At 51.1% G+C, this 16155-nt stretch overlaps 1 protein-coding gene across 1 annotated transcript in view; it reads right to left on the bottom strand.

The window, feature by feature from the left end:
• Positions 1-2010: 2010 nt before the first annotated feature.
• Positions 2011-16155, bottom strand: part of GALNT16 (polypeptide N-acetylgalactosaminyltransferase 16) — a 104972-nt gene continuing 90827 nt past the window's right edge. Inside the window, exons 10-15 of the mRNA XM_068964242.1 lie at positions 15052-15178; positions 13795-13887; positions 12421-12504; positions 6346-6487; positions 5434-5556; positions 2011-2551 (exon numbers count right to left, since the gene is read on the bottom strand). Coding sequence (XP_068820343.1) covers positions 2414-2551; positions 5434-5556; positions 6346-6487; positions 12421-12504; positions 13795-13887; positions 15052-15178 — 707 coding nt within the window. The 3' untranslated portion in view covers positions 2011-2413. The remainder of the gene's footprint in view (positions 2552-5433; positions 5557-6345; positions 6488-12420; positions 12505-13794; positions 13888-15051; positions 15179-16155) is intronic.

Consider the following 16155-nt stretch of genomic DNA (forward strand, 5'->3'; position numbering starts at 1 on the left):
TTACTTAGGAAAATTGCCCCACCTGCATTTTTACCGCTGCCTTCTTGTGTGGCAGGGGAGAGGAAAGGCAGTTCAGAGGGACCAGCTGCCACCTAGGGAAGGAGAGAGGGCTGGCGAAACCGAAAGACAAGCATTCAGAGAAGCCCCTTGGTTTCCACTTCGAAGCCCCAAAGTAGGGTCCCATGATGAGGTCACAAGAGCCTGGACGCCCATCCGAGTTGCCCCCTCTCATGGCTTCCCCCAGGGCAGCCAGCCTGTTGTCCAGGAGTCCCTGAGGTCCCACGGAGGGGGACATAGGTGGAGAAGCAAGCTACCAAGTGCAGGAGGAGGTGAGAGTTGAGCGTGCTCAGTTTTCTGGAATAGAGGGTGGGAGGGAGGTGCTGAAGGCCTTGGCTCTGGAATCAAAAGGAAGGCGCTGGTGCACGTGCCCATGTGAGAAGTGGTTTTATTCCAGGTGTTTTTTCATAAAGACGAGGTCCTCAGGGACAGCAAGTGGCACATGCTTTGGTCAAGAAGAGGAAAAGCAAAAACCAGAACAGGGCTGAGTCCCAAAGGAGGCTGACAAGTGCTGAGCCCCCAATCACAGGGAAGGAGGGGGCCCTCTGAAAGGCTGAATGGCAGTCCTCTTACTTTCAGTAAGAGATGCCCGAGATTCCTGTCCCAAAGGCCACGCTACCCGCCGGGGCAGACACACACACAAGGGAGATGGCGGTGGATAAACATCTCACAGAGGATGGGAAAAGTGTGGCTCTGGGGGCCAAGGGCGCCTTGCTGTGAGCGCAGAGGGTGCAGGCTGAGGCCCAGGAGCACTGCGGAGAGCCAGGAGGTGAAAGGAAACCACTGAGAGCCCTCCAGGGTGGGTGTGGCGGGCCACAGCCCCAAGGCTGTGCAGAGGGAGCGGGACCAAAGCAGTTGAGGCACGCTAGGGAGGGGGAGGGGCGCGGCAGCTCCAATCCAGGAAAAGCCAGACCCTCTGGGGACCAGAGGCCTCTGTATGAACCTGGGACAATCCATGGATCCTCTTCCCAGGACAGTGCATATATGCACACACATGCACTATTTGGGGGACCATTTCAGGAGATTCTTGGGCCCTCCAGAATCTATGAACTCCTTAGGCATTCCAGGCTGATTTGCTTTGGGTGGGAGACAACCCCTCCCCCCGACCCCCGCAGGAATCCTGGTATCACCCGACTTTTGCCTAAAATCACTGGGCCTAAGCCAGTGGGGCAGGGGAAGAGGAATGTTGGAAATATTAATAGCAGAAGCGGTTCCAAGACCAGGCCCTGGGGGAGGGGGAGAGAGGCCCAGTGGGTGTGAGAAGGAACTCGGAACTCTGTACAAACTGGGGCCGCCAGCCAGCCTGCTGGCCGCTGCAGTAGGCGAGCCCCGAGGGCCTCCCTCCGGCAGTGGGGGAGTCCAGCCTGGATGACGGTCCCCATGGCTTACCGATGCTCCCCGTTCTTACCGCCCTGCGCCCCGACCCCGTAATGATGCTGTATTTACAGAGGCAAGGGCTTTAGAGAAGGCAGGAGTCAAAAACTAGCAGGGAGGACGGAGCTGCTCAGTGGCGCCTGCCCTTACGGGGGTCCACCCGGTGCGCCCAAGCAGCGCTCAGGGAACCTGCTGGTCTTTAAGGCCCAAGGGAGAGGTCTGATCTTGACACATATCCAAACAGAAGTGGGATCTGTTTAATGAACTGGGTCCCAAGGCTGCCCCTGGAGGTGCCCCTGCAGCGCCTTGCTGAGAACGTGGGAAGCAGAGCGCGGGCCTGGAGGCACTGCGCCCTGGGAGGAACTAGGTCCCCAGGCGAGACCAATTCTTTTCCTTGCTTTGCGGCTTTTCTGTTCCCGTCTTTCTGCAGCTCACCCATCCTTGGCCCTGGCTCCCATCCCTCCCGCCCCCAACCCAGCGCCTGCCCGGGACAGAGCCCTGAGCGGCTCACTTCTTCCTGTTCCCCACCTGCCCACAGGCTGCCCCTCCCTCTGCCTTCCGCCTGCCTCCTGTCCACGGCTGCCCACGCTCTCCTCTTGTACCCGACCCCACAGGCAGGCCCCCAGGGCCCAGCAAGACTCGGGGGACTGCTGTCCTCCTTTTCCCAGCCCACGAGGAGAGGCCCCAAACCACTGTCCAGGCCTTGGGAGGGTGAAGGGCAGTAACAAAGGGCCAGGCTGCCCAGTCGCAGTCCAGTTATCCCCAGGCAAGGCCGGGTGGTGGCCAGGACAGCAAGCAGGGCATTCCCCCTGCGTCCTCCCCATCCAAGCTTTGGAGCATCGTGTGTTGTGGCAGCAGTGTTGGCTGATGATTCCGGCAGAAATGTGACGAGATGGAGACGGCCCGCTTTACACTTCCCCACCCCAACCCCCTTCTGGTCCCAAAGTCTCATGCAAAAGGTACAGGAGGCCGGGGGCTACGGTCATGTGTGTGGCAACAGCTGCCACTGCTGGGCTGGGACGTCAGCCTGGCACTTGCTGGTCACCAGCTGGGCGGGCTTGGCCTCCAGGCAGAGGCCGCTGACTGAATGCTGGATGAAAGAGGCTTTTCTCCTCCATCTCTGAGGGGAGAGGCAGAAAAGGGGTGGGGGAGAGAAAAACAAGGATTAATAATAATAATAACACCCGTACCCGCATTACACATGAGGGTAAGTGGCCCTAGGACACAGTCCCGTTTAAATAGTCTGTGTCCTTTGCACTAAGGACAAGAGGCACTGAACCCCACATACAAGCTTTAAACCCGGCCCTCCTGATGTGTTCTTGCTTCCATAGGTTGGCATGAAGTTACTGTCTAGATCAGAGGTCCTCGGGCTGCATGTAACCCAGAGGTGGCTTTTGTTTGGCCTGCACAGCACTTATCTAAAGTTTGGCTTAGTCGTCACATAGAAATCTGCTTTTCCAGCTTCCCTTTAGACACCGGCGCAGTCTCTTTGGTTGCAGCTGAAGATCTGCTGCAGGTGGGGTCCTAGTTTCTGGGTGGGAGGGGCCATGTACTTGCTGGAGCCACTGTTAGAAGGGAGATGAGCAGCCTCAGTTGCAGGGGGACACGGCATGGGCAGAGAAGGGAACCATCTGGGAGGTGGAAACAAGGTGGAAGGCATGGGGGCGGTGCTGCAGGGTCTGGATTTCCCTGAGGAGTGCGGGCTGGGGGATACAGATGGCTGAGAACCAGGCTTTCTTGCCCATGCGGTCCCAGCAGAGAGGGATTCCTGGCTTAAAGGTCCTGGACAGTGGGCAGGACAGGGCCTTTGGTCCCTCTGGAACTCACAGCATCCTACTGCCTGTGGTCTTCTAGTCTCTGACCCCCTGGGAGGGGCTGGCCACGTTCCCCGGCTGGGCATTGCTGGGCCATGCCATTCTTTCATCCATCTTTCATCTAGTTTTGTTCTATGAAGAATGAATGTAAAGACTGAATTGATCAGTCATGAGGAAGTGCTCCCCAAATCATGGGATTCTCATTTCCTGTTGGTGCCATCAGACACAGTCTTGGGGTCCCTCCCCCAGAGTCTCCTGGTCACTAGGTTCTAGCCTGGCCAGAGAAAAAATACCATCTCACGGTGCCCTTCCATTGCCACAGTCTCAGTTCTTGTAGATTCCTTCCAAGGGAGAGCAGGGAGGGAGCCCTTCATTTTATAAAGTGAGGAGATAGAGGCTCAGAGAGGTGAAGAGGGTGACACCGCTCTGCACAGGTATCTCTCCCACAACTAATACCCAGGTGGCCTCAGAAATGGGGTCAACAGAGGACTAGGAACGGAGGCCCAGACTTGAGAAGTCACTGGTAGTGGGACAGTTGCTCACCCTTGTCCTGGAAGAGGGGCTCCGCTGTTGGGGGCCCTGTAGGACCTGCAGGGCAGAAGGAACGTGGCCAAAGAGATTCCTAGGAGTCCTGGGTCAGCATGAAGGGGAACGCAGAGAGGGGTGGCTGCCCTGGGAGCTACTGCTTTGACTTTGGCCTCACCGAGGAGTGGGTGGGAGTGGGCTCAAGGCTTGACTCTCATAGAAGCCAGCACCCCGGGTGAAGGGGAGCCTGGAGACACGCATCCCTGCAGGGGCAGTGAAGGTAGGGGCTGGCAGGTCGTGCTGCAGAGTCCCAGCCAGCGAGCAGACTATGGCACTCAAGCCTCTCTCTCTCTCATACACTCACACGCACATACACAGCAGAGGCTGGAGGGAGAGGAAGGATCTCGTTGCTTTTCCAGAATGAAATAGCAAACTGCCAGTCATCCCTGAACAAAGGGCTGACCCAGGCAACAGGAAAGGGGGAGGCAAGAAAACCCTGGCAGCTGAAGGAGAGGCCAGGCGCCCTCCTGCCCCTCCACTGCCCTGCAAGCTGGCCAGGGAACTGGCCAGGGTCAGGCACAGTGGGGGCTACCCAGAAGGGGCGGGCAGAGGAGGGGCTGAAGCAGAACTCTGGCCTTCCGGTCCATTCCCGGGCAGATGAGCAGCCCTCTAAGCCAGGAATGGAGTGTGGCTGACTGTGTGTCCTGAGCAAGTGACTGCTCTCTCTGAGCATCTGTTTCTTCCTCAACAGGCAAGCCTGACCCGTCTGCCAGGATTAGTGAAAACAGAGCAAGTGAAAGCTTGACAAGTGGAGAAGGCAGTGTTCACATGAGACCGGCATGCCAGCTTGGAAAGCACCCTGGCTGGGTCTCAGTTTCCCCAACCAGCCATCAGACAGGAGATACTTACTGAACACCTACTATGTGCTGGGGCAGGACTGTGGCCTTAGGAGTCACACTGGGTTTGAATCTCAGCTCCACCCCTTCACAGCAGTGCGATCTGATACATTTCTTAAACTCAAGGAGCTTCAGTTTATCACTTTTAAAATGGGGTTAGGACTTGGGCCTGGGGCTTCCCAAGTGGTGCTAGAGGTAAAGAACTTGCCTGCCAATGCGGGAGACATAAGAGATGCAGGTTTGATCTCTGGGTTGGAGAGATTCCCAGGAGGAGGGCATGGCAACCCACTCCAGTATTATTGCCTGGAGAATCCCATGGACAGAGGAACCTGGCGGGCTACAGTCCATGGGGTTGCAAAGAGTCAGACATGACTGAAGCGACTTAGCACGCCCGCATGCACACACTAAGGCCCAGGTTGCTGGGCTGCTGGGAGGATTAGATGAGATGATCTCCGTAAAACCCCTGGCACAGGTTCTCGTTAAAACCTCACATTTGTTTTGGCTGTACTGGTTGTCAGGGACTAGGGATACAGTGTTGACAAGATAAAAATAGTGAGCCCGCATGGAGCTCACAGGATGCGGGATGGACATTTAACAACTGTTTACCCAAAGTACTTCCTCATGAGGAAAACAACGGACTTGCCTGGATACAGGCTTAGGCATCCCCAGTCCTCACTCTGGAGGGCTTATTTGAGTCTATATGTCACACCTTCACTATGTTCCCCTGGGCTGCTGGTCAACCTGTGCGTGGGGGCAAGGAGGCTTACCTGCCTGCCTTCTCTTGGGTTGCACGCCTGCAGTACGACCAGGGACCCTGGGGAGACGGAGGTGGAGGTGGCAGCGAGGCACTTCCCCTGCTGCTGGATGAGATGGTCAGTGAAGAGCCACGCCTGCAAGATAAGGAGCAGAAAGTGAAGTTGTGTCCGACTCTTTGCAACCCCGCGGACTGTGGCCTACCAGGCTCCTCCGTCCATGGGATTCTCTAGGCAAGAATACTGGAGTGGGTTGCCTGAGCCAAAAAATACAGCAATGAATGGATAGATAGGTAGACAGATGATAAAGCAAATACACTGTGTATTTTGGTAGAATTTTCTACAAATACTAGGGATGGGTGCATGGCTAATCACTGTACAATTGTTTCAACTTTTCTATATGTTTGAACTTTTTCATCATAAAATATTGGGATCGAGAAGCTTAGCTGGAGCCAGCCAGAGGATGTATGAAAGGATGCTCAAGGGATGGGAAGAAAGATAGGACATGGTAGGAGGACAGCTGTGGTCAGGTCCATGCCGGGGTCTCCACGACCTGTTCTAGTTTGATGTGGGTGGAGCAACTCTCATATGTTGGACACGTGTTCACAGGGTCCTGGACACTCTGATGCCTGTCTATGCAGGCTGCCCACAGCTGCATCCGAGGAGAGTACTGAGTTCTGTTTGGGTGGCATTTCTGCCCCTGCAAGCAGAAAGCAGGTGGTGCTCAGGCGGCAACTGTGTGACAGGCCACAACGTGGGTGGAGTGTGGCAGGAGCAGACCCAAGGAGCAGAGTGTGAGGGGCAGCTGGCAGGGTCCTTGGAAAAGTGGGTTTGTGGAGGGTGTAGACAAGAGAGAGGATGAGACTGGGCAGATGGAGGCCCCTAACCCTTCTCCTGGGCCTGATCCGGAGGTCCCAAGCAACGTACCTGGGCCGCTGGGGGGTTCTTGGCAGACCCTCTGCAGATCCCCATTCCGAGCTGGAAGTTACCAGCTGTGTCCTGGCCCTGGGATTCTAAACAATTAGTCCCCTGCTTAATGATGCCCGGGAGCACTTCCTTCACGGGGACACTGAAAGAAAAGGCAGCGATCAGGCTTGGCCTCTGCCCTTCCCGGGGTGACCCATGCTTACTCAGAGAGCAAGACCCCCCACCCCGAGGTGACCCACGCTTACCCAGAGAGCAGGGCCCAGGCAATCCCAGGGCACCCAGGTCTCCATGGGGAGGGACACTGAGGGGCAGGCCTGGCAGCAGGGGAAGGTGAGCAGGGGATGGTGAGGGAGCAGGGGTCCCCCTGGGAAGACTGGGCCTTGCCCCACCCTGGGTTCTGGGCAGCTCTGGGAGCCCCAGGGACTGCCCTTCAGACCAGGCCTGAGAGGAGCTGGTGGGAGAGAGCTTAAACCAGAAGCCGGAGCTCCCCAGTCCTGAAAGAGGAAAGGCTGAGACTCAGATGTGAGCTCAGTGGGCAATCTCGAGAGGACAGGAAGGAGTTGTTTTGAAGAGGCAAATGTAAAATGTACAAATATAAAGATGTGTTCAGTCTCACTAATAACTAAGGAAATATGTATTAAAGAGTTACCATTGTTTGTTTGTCATATATGTATATTTATTAATTTTAAAAATATTTATGTATTTGGCCGTGCTGAGTCTTGGTTGGAGCCTGCAGGATCTTTGAGCTTTGTTGTGGCCTGCAGGATCTTCAGTTGTGGCATGCAGTCTCTTATTTGCAGTTTGTAGAATCTAGTTCCCTGACTAGGGATCAAACCCAGGCCCCCTGCATTGGGAGCATGGAGTTAGCCGCTGGACCACCAGGGAAATTTCTATATATTTATATACATAAAATATTTAAGTGTATATAATATATATATATATATAATGGTGTATATATATTTAAGTATATGTATGTGTGTGTGTATATATATATATATATATATATATAAGTGAAAGTGTTAGTTCAGTTGTGTCCGATTTTTGCGACCCCATGGACTGTAGCCCATGAGGCTCCTCTGTCCATGGGATTTCCCAAGCAAGAAAACTGGAGTGGGTTACCATTTCCTTCTCCAAGGGATCTTCCTGACCCAGGGATTGAACCTGGGTCTCTCGCACTGCAGGCAGATTGTTTACCATCTGTGTCACCAGGGAAGACCGTATAATATATAACTAATATACAAATTATATATTTAAGTGTATGTGTGTATATCTGTGTATATATGCATATATCCATATATGTTAGATAGTACTACCTAGTGTCGGCAGCGGCTGTGGGATTGGATCCTTTCATATCCCACAGATGGGAGCATAAACTGGCCCACTTTTCTAGAGGACAGTGTGGTATTATGTATCAAAGGCCTTAAAAGTGTGCATACTTTTGACCTAATGACCACACTTCCCGAAACTTACTATTCTAGGGCAATAATTATAGATGGGTGCAGAGATTCAGTTTAAATGATACTCATTCAGAGTGACTGGTTATACTGAAAACACTGGAAATTCCTAGCTATCCAACAATAGGCACAGGACTAAGTAAATTATGATTCATCTGTCGAAATCCCTTCAGCCATTAAAAAGGACTCTGAGAAAGACTATCTGGTAATATGGGGAAGTGTTTATAAGATACTGTTAAGTGAAACAGGTAGGTTTTGAAAAGAGTATATTATTAGAACATTTTATGTGCACAGGAAAGTATATTTAAACACATACATACACACATACACACACACATACAAGCTCAAATATAAGACACACTGTCTTACCCCATGGGTAATAAACCTAAACGGGATGCTGGCCCCAGCTGACATGGGCTTGTATTCCTGGGTTTAGAAGGTTATGTATGCGCTTGGATTATGGACCCACAGGTCAGGTGATGGGAAATCAAGGGGGCCTATAGTCTGACCACATGCCTAATTTATCTGCCTCTATCACGTCTGTTGAGAAGAGAACCTGCTGAGGGTGCAGATCAGAACATTACTGGCAGTCTCTGATGTGGACATCAACCAAACCAGGTCTCCCTTTCTCAGGGCTGACAGGAAGCCCCCGGAGCTCCAGAACCAACCAGCTCCCCTGGAGGCTCGTGGAGAACGTTCCAGTTTCTCTCCATATTCCTGACAGCAGCGCCCCTTCAGAACCGCTCCCCTGTCTCTTGCAAGAGGTCATATGCAGGTAGAGAACAGAGGCTGCAAACTGTTGGCCCCCAAGTTAAATCAGGCCCTGGACAGGTTTTGTCTGACCTGCACAGTGTGGTCATTGGTGCTTTTAATTCGTTGGCAGTATTTCAACATTACACAGAAAAACCCAGCTTCTCTCAAAAATATAGGAAGGTCAGGCCACATCAAACTTGCATTCTGGTTCAGCACTAACACACTGTCATGAGCAGCAGCTGTCCATCCTATGGGTGGGGCTTGCCCATTTCAGTTTGCCACAGTCCCCTCCACTCCCTATTGTGACCCCACTCACTTGACTTATTTACATTACCTGTCTGATCACTGTAGGATTTAAGTTTTGCAACCTGCTAGGTGCAAGACTGTTGAGAGGCAAAGCTCCACCCCCGCTGCTTCATCCAGGGGCAATGGACTGTATTTCCCCTCTACACAAAGACAAGGTCCTGTGGGGCCCTCTTTGAGAGGCCAAGGTTGTTCCAGACCTTTCTCTTCTCTTCCCCTCCCTACCTGCTGTTGCTTAGGAAGATGTGCAAGACAATCAGCTTGCAGAGATGCGGTGGGCACTGTCCAAGTGTGGCGATGGTCACTGACACCAAAGCTTGCCCACTGATGCTTATGGAGGAGACCTGGGGCTCAGGCAGCAATCTCAAGACCAGATGCAGGGGCTTCCCCGGTGATCTAGTGGCTAAGACTGTGCTCCCAATGCGGGGAACCTGGGTTTGCTCCCTGGTCAGGGAATGAGATCCCACAGGCCACGACTAAGGGTTTGCATGTGCCAGCTAAAGATCCCACATGCCACAACGAAGGCCTGGTGCAGCCAAATAAATTAAAAATAAAATAAATAAAGACCAGCCAGATGCAGCTCCCGAGGTGTCTGATGTGGTAGCAGCCCTGGAGCAGCTGGGATGGCCATCCCCACCCTTCCCCTGCCTCCTGGCAGAGCCAGGCTAAGCTCTCCTGTTTGCTGGCAGCCCTCTTAAGTCTGTATCTGCTTTCCTCTCTGTGGACCACCTCGAAGCTGGGCTCCCATTAGCCCTTATGATGCCTTTCTAGAAACAGAAATAGGCATCCTTTTTTCAAGACACTTTACTTATGTTAGAAAACCATCATAATATACTGATTTTGTTAGAAGACTTTTACCATCATTTGCCAGGAATTGTAATAAAGGTACAATACTGTGTGACTAGCACCCTTCAGATGTGGTGTTTGTGCAATGCACAGCCTGCACAACTGTTCCTGACCATCCTAATAAAGGTATATATAAGCAGTTGCTGAAGCCAGCTGCAGAACTCTGATCTGGAAAAGCGGCCGAGCCATAGCAGGACTGCAGGCAGGCCTAGGAAAGCACAGGCCTCTCCCTTCAGCCTCCTCAGTCTCCCCACTGACCACATTCAAGTGTGGCCCAACTACTGGGATCCCCTGTGAAGGAAACTCAGTATCATTTGGGCCTGTAGAACTCCTTTCTATCTAACAATCTGATCCACTCCAGGCCCCCGAGAACCGAGGCAGAACATGAAGGAAGAGACTGACGATGAGTAACCTGGATAAATGAACTGCAGTTTCTACCTTAACAGCAAAAATTCATTTTTTTTAAGCTTCCACATGGTGACAAAACAAATGGAAGATGACTTATGCTCCTCATTTAGCACAGCTGGTTTCATCCACTCTCCTGTCTTGTGATGGATCCAGACTGATGCTAGTTATAAACTATCAATACTTCCTCTCAGTCCTCAGGGGATGACGTGGGGCACTGTATGGGGACTGGGGTGTGGGAGGAGGCGTACATCCTCAATCCCCTTCCACGGCTCCCCAACTCCTGCCTGAGGCCCGGAGTCCTTGGCTCCAACCAGATAATATGAACTCTGACAGAACATAAAGACCTGACTATGCTTGTTTCGCTCAGAAATGGCACGTCTGAATAAAACTATCCTTTTAAAAGTGGCCACTTGAGGAAGCTGTTCATTTATTATACTTTCATAAACTAATGTTCTTCCCTTCACAGCCATCGTCTAGGGAGTTGGGGTTATCCAGGCCGCCAACTTTCTCCAAGGATGCTGCTGCCCCTCAAATTGTTTTGGAATTCCTTGAACATTGCTCACAGAGTCAGTTTATTCTTGTTACTTGTTTCCATCTTGTCACCCTGTGTTTGGGACCCAGGACTGTAATATCTGGGTTAATCAACTAAGTTATTCACTGGACTTGGTTATAACCTAACCATGGCTGTTTTCCCAAAATCAAATCTCTCAAAGATTTGCTTCCTTTGAGGATATGGAGGCTCTGAGCCGTGGAATGTTCTGGAAAATCATGACAGCATCCTTTGGGAGACAGCTGTTCCTGAGATGACAGTTCTAGAAGGGAGAATGCTAATTTCAAAGTTATTACTGAGCCTTATTGACTATGCAATTTATTTAGAAAAAAATATTAGAGATTTCCCTGGTGGTCCAGTGGTTAGCAATCTGCCTTCCAACGCAGGGGACGCAGGTTCCATCCCTAGGCAAGGAACCAGGATCCCACATGCCATGGGGCAACTAAGCCCTGGAACCGCAACTAGCAAGAAACCTGGGCACCAAAACAAGATCTGGCACACCAAAATCAAATCAAATAAAGCTATTTATTGAGTGCCCATTCAGTGACAGGCATTGTTCTAGGGGCTGGAGATAAGGCAGTGAACAAGACTGATAAATTCCTCTCGCCTCATGGAGCTTACTGTCAAATGTGGGAAGATGACAATAACATTAATTGACCACATAGAAGCTCCATGACAATAAAGGTGACAAGGAAAAGAAGCAGGGAGTGCTGAGGAAGGGTCAGTCTGCAAACGCAGAGCTCAGGGGCGTCTCCTGAAGGCGGGACAGATGACTCCAGACCTGGAGGAGGTGAGGAATGACATAGGCAAGATGCCGAGAAGGATTCTGAAATAAAAAGAATCAACTCTGCCCACCCTCAGGCCCCCCAGTCATTACAGCTTACTGTCCTATAGCCCACATACATATACCATTTGCATGTTGGCTCCTCATTTGCTCCTTTTACCCTGGGTCGTGAAGATCTCTTGGAGAAGGAAATGGCAGCCCACTCCAGTACTCTTCCCTGGAAAATCCCATGGATGGAGGAGCCTGGTGGGCTGCAGTCCATGCACTCGCAAAGAGTCAGACACAGCTGAGCGACTTCACTTTCACTTTCTTTCCTCATTTGCTGAAGCAAACATTTCCCCATGTTTTACTCACAGATTATGATTATAATATTAATTGACACATAATATTTGTTTAGGTCAATGGATCATGATTCACTAAACCCAGCCCCTATTGTTAGTTGCATCTCTATTTTTTTTTCACAGCAAAGAAGCCTACAGTGGTCATTTATTTGTCAACAGTTTTTTTGCTCGTTTGCTTTATTTCCTTGGGATAAACTCCCAGAAAGGAGAGAAGAGAGTCAAAGGAAGTGAGTGTTTCTGCAGCCTTTGCTACATAATGTGCTGTTGCTTTCCTAAGGGGACAATGCTCATTTCTTTTTTTCAAGATCATTTTAATTAATTAATTTTGGCTGTGGGTGGGCTCCTAGTTCCCGTGCCCCCCGCAGTGGAAGTGCAGAGTTAACCACTGGTCAGGGAAGTCCCAACAACGCCCATTTTTAGCTCTAAGGCCCAGTCTGTTTAACTCTTCGCTCCTACCACACCTCACTCTTCACTCCTGGTAACATCCTCCAGGTTCTTCCAGACCCGTCACATGAAGACAAACACCAACAGCTAGAAACAGCCAGACTGCCTGGGCCGGGGAGACATCAGGGTCAAGGGTCCCCATGCCGCTGGCCCCCACCCAGGCCAGATGCAGGAACTGCAGGTGGCACTCACGTGAGCTCTGGGTAGACGTTATCCAGGTACCAGCGGAAGGACTTGCAGTTCATCTTCTTCCTCTGCTCGATCCGCGTGGCCACGCTGGAGAAGGAGGAGGAAAGGCTTAGCAGTGGGAAGAAGCCTGGGAGGTCAGCCCCCTCTTTCCACCTCCCCGGGGGGAAGGTCCCTTTTCCCGGAGCTAGCTATCCAAGTCTGTCTTCCAGCCTTACTTCATTCTCTGACCCACAAGCTCTCCCCAGGGCTCCTGGCCATGCCTTATTTCTCTCCTCAAATTGGAGCCAAGCTTTAATCTTGGCTTTTTCCTCCTCGAGACCTCAGTGAGCATACCATGGCCTGGTGCTTGTTTTCACAGAGAGAGCAGAGCCTTAATGTACTAGTAGTTTTCCTTTCCTGCATTCCAGCTGAGCAGAAAGCGTCTACTGACAAGAAAACCATGTTTCAAACATTTTTCCAAAAATTGAGCAAATAAGAACCGTCTGATGTGTCCATGGACATCTTGCTCAGCTCCAGGGATCATAATGGCCACTGACAGAAGACCAGCACCACCCTCTGAGCCTGTTTGTTCTCAGTAAAGTTGGGGTACAACCATCCACCTCCAAAGTTTTTTATGAGAGTCAAATGAATAGACATAAGTGCCTAGCACAGGGTATGCCCTCAGCAAATGTTACTTCCACACTAAAACAAAGAGTGACATACCTTTTTTTCTTCAAGGGATAGATACAAATAAATAGAGGAAAATTCATTGAAGATCACTAATAATGTTTTCAAACATTTCTGACCATAACATTAAGTAAGAAATAGATACATCTTACATCGTGACCCAGTATGCCCATGACATACAGCTAAAATTAGAGTTTCACAAAACAGTATCTATCCTCAACTGCAATCAACTGTTATTTTCTGTTCTAATCTGAAATGTTCTAGTTCTTTGTCACTTAAAAAAAAATACTGGTCACATCATACTCAACTGATTGTTGAAAATGCTTAATTAGACTGTAGTCGTAACAGTCCAGGGCAGAAAAACAAGCTAACAGATCACCGTCAGATTGAAACAGCAAGGAAGCCAAAACCCCCGGTGTTTTCTGCAGACAGCCATCCTTAAGCACTTGCACAGACATCCATCCTGCAGGCAGCTGGTGGATGGGCAGTGCTTGCATAAGCAAGCCCTCTCTGGTTATTTCTCCCCATGAAGCTGCTTCTTCTTCTAGGACCAGAACCTTGTCTCTGTCTCGTATACCCTACAGTCTCCAAAGAGCCCAGGAGTGCAGGGTTCAGTTTCTCAGGACACCCTGAACGCTTCTATGGAGTACACATGATTTAGTATTTCACTAAGGTTGCAAGCAAAGGCACAAGGCTAGGGAAGGGGCCCACCTGCCGAAGGCCTTCCCGATGGCCGATGGCCGGGCCTCATAGTAATACTGCTTGTACTCATCCATCCACACCTCTGCAGTACGCTTGGTATTCCTAAAAGGAGAGGAAGAAGCAAAATAAGGTCACCAGGTTGGGAACAGAGATACCGTTGGGATCCAGGTCAGTTCTGTGCAGTACCAGGCGAGGAGACGTTCAGGAGTGTGTGCAAAATGGCACTGATGCGGGAGCATCCATAAGAACAGTCTTTTTAGAGGATAATCTGTCAGTCTCCATCAAATCTGTGGGAATGGATACTCTCTGACACTCCACTTAGAGGAACCTATTCTACTGAAACACTTGGGCAAAGGGACATATACAAGAATATTTGTGTCATAAACACTGGCGACAACCCTAAATGGCCATCAGTAGCAGAATAATGAACTACATCCACATGGCAGAGTACTAGGCAGCCTTGAAAAAGACCTGAAATGATAGGCTTGAAATCTGTTAACAGTAGTTTCTTTTGGAGAGAATAAGCGGATAGGTGTAAGACTTGGTGAAAGGGACTTTCACTTTTTTCTCTCTGTTATATGAAGAGTAAAAACTATAATGTACAGTATATGTACGGATATATATATATATATACACACACAATATACATGGATACAGCTTGAAGTTTTAGTGACCATGTATTACTTTCATAATTATAAAAACAGTCAAATGGAATAAGGGAAGCAAAACAAAAGGCCGTTTGACAAGCTAGACTTGAGGAGGCCCCGCTGCCAACAAGCAAGTCTGACAAGATAAAGACTCGTCCTCGGAAGAGGAGAGTGCTCCTGGCACGCTTCCCACCTCCCCTTGCCTCCGCCATCAGGAGAGTGGGCGAAGGGGTGGTCTTCCAGGACCTGCCCACTCCCCTTCAAGATGAAGTGCACGCTGTGGCTGGGAACACAGATGGGCAGACGCTGACCCAGTCAGAGCGAGGAAGCAACATCCATGACCGGGACTTGGGACCCAGTGTGTGGAGGGCAGCTCCCAGCTGGTTGTTTCACCAGCTTTCCAAGACCTTCATGAACAAAGACAGTCAAGACAAGACAGGCCCGGAGGAGACGCCTCCAACTTCACCTTTCCAGCTCTGAAAGTACCAGGATCGCAGAACGGAAGGGACAAATGGGGAGACTAAGACTGGGGTAGTTGCTCAAAGCCCCAGGAGTCACTGACAGGGCTGGGGTCTAGGTGCCTGGCTCCTGGTGGGATGCTCTCTGCACTGTGACCTACCTGATGTAGGTGAGGGCATTGCCCTCGGGGAAGTTGTACGGGTGCCGTTTCCTGAAGACGTGGCCCACCCGGCTGCAGGGCACGATCTCTAAGCTCCCGCCGCACATCCACACCCGGAAGGACAGCTCTGCAGAGACAGCAGCCATCAGGCAGGGCTGGGGCCCCTTGGCAAGTCCCCACAGAGTGAAGGGTATGTGTGTGTGTAGAGGGTATGTGTGTGGTACGTGTGTGGAGGGTATATGTGTGTGACGGGTCTGTGTATATGGAGGGTATGTGTGTGTGGAGGGTGTGTGTGTGTGGAGGGTGTGTGTGTGTGGAGGGTATGTGTGTATGGAGGGTGTGTGTGTATGGAGGGTGTGTGTGTGTGGAGGGTATGTGTGTGTGGGAAGGAGCTGCCTTCCCTTGGCTTTGGGGTCCTCTTGGGGGCACATGCTAGGGTTGGAGCTCCTGGGGTGCATCCACTCCTTGCATGTGTTCCTGATTGCTCCCTCCATAAATGTGCACACACACATCCCACGAACCCCCTCCACACACACACATACCCTCCACACACATACCACACACATACCCTCCACACACACACACCCTCCACACACACATACCCTCCATATACACAGACCCATCACACACATACCCTCCACACACACACATACCCTCCACACACATACCACACACATACCCTCCACACACACACATACCCTCCACACACATACCACACACATACCCTCCACACACACACACCCTCCACACACACATACCCTCCATATACACAGACCCATCACACACATACCCTCCACACACACATACCACACACATACCCTCCACAAACACACACCCTCCACACACACACCCCCTCCACACACACACACCCTCCATATACACAGACCCATCACATGCATACCCTCCACACACACATACCACACACATACCCTCCACAAACACACACCCTCCACACACACACACCCTCCACACACACACACCATCCACACACACACACCCTCCACACACACACACCCTCCACACACACACACCCTCCACACACACACACCCTCCACACACACATACCCATCACATACACATACCCGTCACACACATACCCTCCAC

This window comes from Capricornis sumatraensis, chromosome 2 (genome assembly GCF_032405125.1).
Source record: "Capricornis sumatraensis isolate serow.1 chromosome 2, serow.2, whole genome shotgun sequence".
Taxonomy (NCBI): Eukaryota; Metazoa; Chordata; class Mammalia; order Artiodactyla; family Bovidae; genus Capricornis; species Capricornis sumatraensis.